Source organism: Sipha flava, unplaced genomic scaffold, assembly GCF_003268045.1.
Source record: "Sipha flava isolate LNK unplaced genomic scaffold, YSA_version1 222_pilon_pilon, whole genome shotgun sequence".
Classification (NCBI taxonomy): domain Eukaryota; kingdom Metazoa; phylum Arthropoda; class Insecta; order Hemiptera; family Aphididae; genus Sipha; species Sipha flava.
This window is the reverse complement of record NW_020272853.1, coordinates 1,899,277-1,902,717: the sequence shown is the minus strand read 5'-3', so window position 1 is coordinate 1,902,717 and position 3,441 is coordinate 1,899,277. Positions and strand designations below refer to the sequence as shown.

Sequence of the window (3,441 nt, the reverse complement as noted above, 5' to 3'; positions counted from 1 at the left end):
CATACCATACGCGCATCACGATGGAAAGAATATTTATTCACACGTACATATATATGTAGAGATAGTAAGTATTGTTGGCAAAAGAAGTATTATATATAAATCATACAAAAATATCAAAATATTTGAATAATTTTTTTTTTGTCATGCTATAATTATTAGTGATACGCAGTCTCAAAGTTTCCCCTGACGCACTGCCACTGTATGTAATACAATGATAGATAGATCAATTATATAACTCTAATTCTAACAAATAAAAGAAATAACTTTACAAATTTTTATAGAGTAAAATTTCAGTCTGCATTTTTTATCAATGTTTAATGAAAAGTCTTAAAGCTTTTCATCAAAAATATAATTGTGGAATGAAAACATAGAAAACAATGAAAAGTAGTAAACATTTCACTTTTCAGTTTGCATTTTTAATTTCTCATTTTCACTTTTTGATGGAACAAAAATACAAATGAAAAGTGCAAAGTAAAAAATTACAAAGTGTATTAGTGGAACAGGCCCCTGGTTCAAACTTCTGACGAGTAAATTTTGATTTTTTAATTTTGGTATTAATTGAATATACATTTTGTAAATAAAAAAATTTTTTTGGAAAAAATCTGAATATTTTTGTTTTTATTTATACTATATTAATTTCCTTTTATAAATCATCCTTTCATGAATTTTTTTTATACGAAATAATTTTGATGTTTCTTCATATCTACAAGGCACCGCGACGGCTCAGTTTTTTCCATATTTTTAATTTTCGTGTGCATAAATATGTGCATATTTAACAATATTATTTCAATAAAAATTCGAACTTTAGTTCTGAGTGAAGACAAACATGTTTAGTTTTGCTGACTACGCTTTATCAGTGTGCGTGTTTCCAATAAAATGAAAATGTATTTCTCATTAGTCACAATGAAGCGATTAAAGTCGCTTTAAAATAGTTTTGCTTTACCAATGTGCGGCACCCGTCAGGACATAATCTATTGTCAGGCCCGTATTTAAAAATTTGGAGCCCCACCGGGCATATAATTTATGCCCCCTCAAATAAATAATATAATATAACACTTATTATTTTGTCCATAATCAAGATTTTTTAATATTAAAATATAACTTATAAATGAAAATTGTTTAATACTTTTTTTAATTAACAAATTATCTATCTATTCTATATATATATAAAATATAAATATATAACTATAACTATAACTATAACTTAACTATATATATATATATATATATATAAAATAGAACCCCCTTTTTTGTATGTACGCGCATAACTCAAAAATTACCCAACGGATTTTAGTACAGTTTTCACTAAGAAAGGTTTTAATATACAATTTATTCGTATAACTTAATTAATAAAATTAATAAATTAAAAAATTATTTGTTCCATACATTCAAATATACTTAAATAGCATAAATTTATCATCTGTGCACAGATTTCTCTTGCGCAATGGCACTTTTGTAAGATTTCAAAGACAGCGACTCGAGTTCAAATCTCAATACCAGACACTTTTTGTTTGCATTTTATTCCCACTTTTCACTCAACTTATCTTAGTTTTGTTTGTAGAAACATAATAACTGAGTTATTTCAGTATAGTTATTATAGTTACTATAGTTCCTGTGTATATGTATGGATCGTATTTCTTTTTTTTTTTAGTTATCTCATCAACGTCTACAGTGGAAGTGGAGCACGTTCTCGACGTATTAGTGTTATATTGAACAGGCACACCAAGCGAAAAAATAATTGTACGTACGATTAAAACGACGTTTTCAGTCGATATAGGTATTAATTTTATTTTTGAAGTGGACTGTCACGGTTGGTTTTTGAAGTTGTAGTTACCGTACGTTTGCATTTTATGCCTGTTCGCGCAATCAAAATAGACCAAAATACTCACACTGGCAGTGACATTACGCGTTATCGAATGCTATTGACTCTTATCGTGAGCGCGGTTGATAATCACAACACGATAATAATAATTGGTTCTTTGAGCGCACAGTCGAGACACGTCGTCAGTCATTTACCAAGTCGTCTAGGCAGTTACTGCGTGTTACGTGTGATCGCTCGCCGTACACCATCGTTGTTATTATTATTATTATTTAAAAATAGTAGTGTGGTGCTAAAATAGTAGTGTTTTATATTACCATCCTATTTTACCTTTCCACCTATTGTATTGTTAGCCTTTTTCCTTGATGCCCCTGAAGGTACAGGAAAAACATTTTTAATTAACTTATTGCTCGCCAAAATAAGAACAGACAGAATAATCGCTCTTGCTGTGGCTTCATCTGGAATTGCAGCTACGCTTTTAGAAGGTGGTCGAACTGCGCATAGCACTTTCAAGATCCCGCTAAAAATGTCCTACGATGACACATCAAGTGTCTGTAATATATCCAAACAAAGCAACACTGCTCAATTGATGCGGGATTGTGTATTCATTGTTTGGGACGAAGCATCCATGACCCACAAAAGCTCGGTTGAGGCATTGGATAGAACCTTGCGGGACTTACGTAATAAAAATACATTAATGGGTGGCTGTACAGTCTTATTTTCTGGAGATTTTCGTCAAATCTTGCCAGTTGTAGTAAGAGGAACGAGAGCTGATAAAGTCAATGCATCATTAAAGAGATCTTACATTTGGCCAGACATAACTAAATTGAAACCTAAAACTAATATGAGAATATTATCATCTGACCAAGGAAATAAAACTTTTGCTGATGCTTTACTCCGTGTTGGTAATGGTCAGTCACTGACTAGAAATGGTAAAATTGATCTGTCTGAGCTTTGTTTTTTGATGTCTAATTTGATGGACCTAATTGAAAATGTTTACCTAGATTTACCTAATATTTCGACTAAAATGCCAAGTTGGTTTCAAGAAAGAGCAATATTGTCACCAACTAACGATCAAGCCAACTAACGATCTGTTAAAATTCAACGCACCAACAAAAGTTTACTATTCCATTGACACTGTTTTAGATGCAGAGGAGGCGATACATTATCCAACTGAATTTTTAAATTCTTTATCACCTTCAGGGACCCCACCACACAAATTAATTCTAAAAATAGGGTCTCCTATAATTTTACTTCGTAACTTAAGTCCACCTAAATTATGCAACGGTACAAGATTACAAATAAAGTCTTTAAAAAACTGTCTGCTTGAGTGTATAATCCTTACTGGCTGCGGAGCTGGGGAAATGGTCTTGGTTCCTAGAATACCAATGATACCAACCAATTTGCCATTTCAGTTCAAACGGCACCAATTTCCCGTGAAATTAAGCTTTACAATGACTATTAATAAGGCACAAGGTCAAACATTAAACGTTGCAGGTTTAGACTTAACCGTCCAGTGTTTTTCCCATGGTCAATTGTACGTAGCTCTGTCACGTGTCACATGCAAACAAAATCTATTTGTGATGGCCCCAGAAGGTGAGACACTTAACGTGGTGTACCCA

At 32.1% G+C, this 3,441-nt stretch overlaps 1 protein-coding gene across 1 annotated transcript; it reads left to right on the top strand.

Moving 5' to 3' along the window:
• Positions 1-1,444: 1,444 nt before the first annotated feature.
• LOC112683234 (ATP-dependent DNA helicase pif1-like) lies at positions 1,445-2,906 on the top strand. Its single transcript, XM_025554151.1, has 3 exons — positions 1,445-1,455; positions 1,652-1,740; positions 2,173-2,906. Exons 1-3 carry the CDS (start codon positions 1,445-1,447, stop codon positions 2,904-2,906), a joined length of 834 nt encoding a protein of 277 aa, XP_025409936.1.
• The last annotated feature ends 535 nt before the right edge of the window (positions 2,907-3,441 follow it).

Coding starts and splice junctions, on each gene's coding strand:
- LOC112683234 (XM_025554151.1), top strand. Junction 1,741..2,172: donor CACCAAGCGAAAAAATAATT/GTACGTACGATT, acceptor TTGTATTGTTAG/CCTTTTTCCTTGATGCCCCT.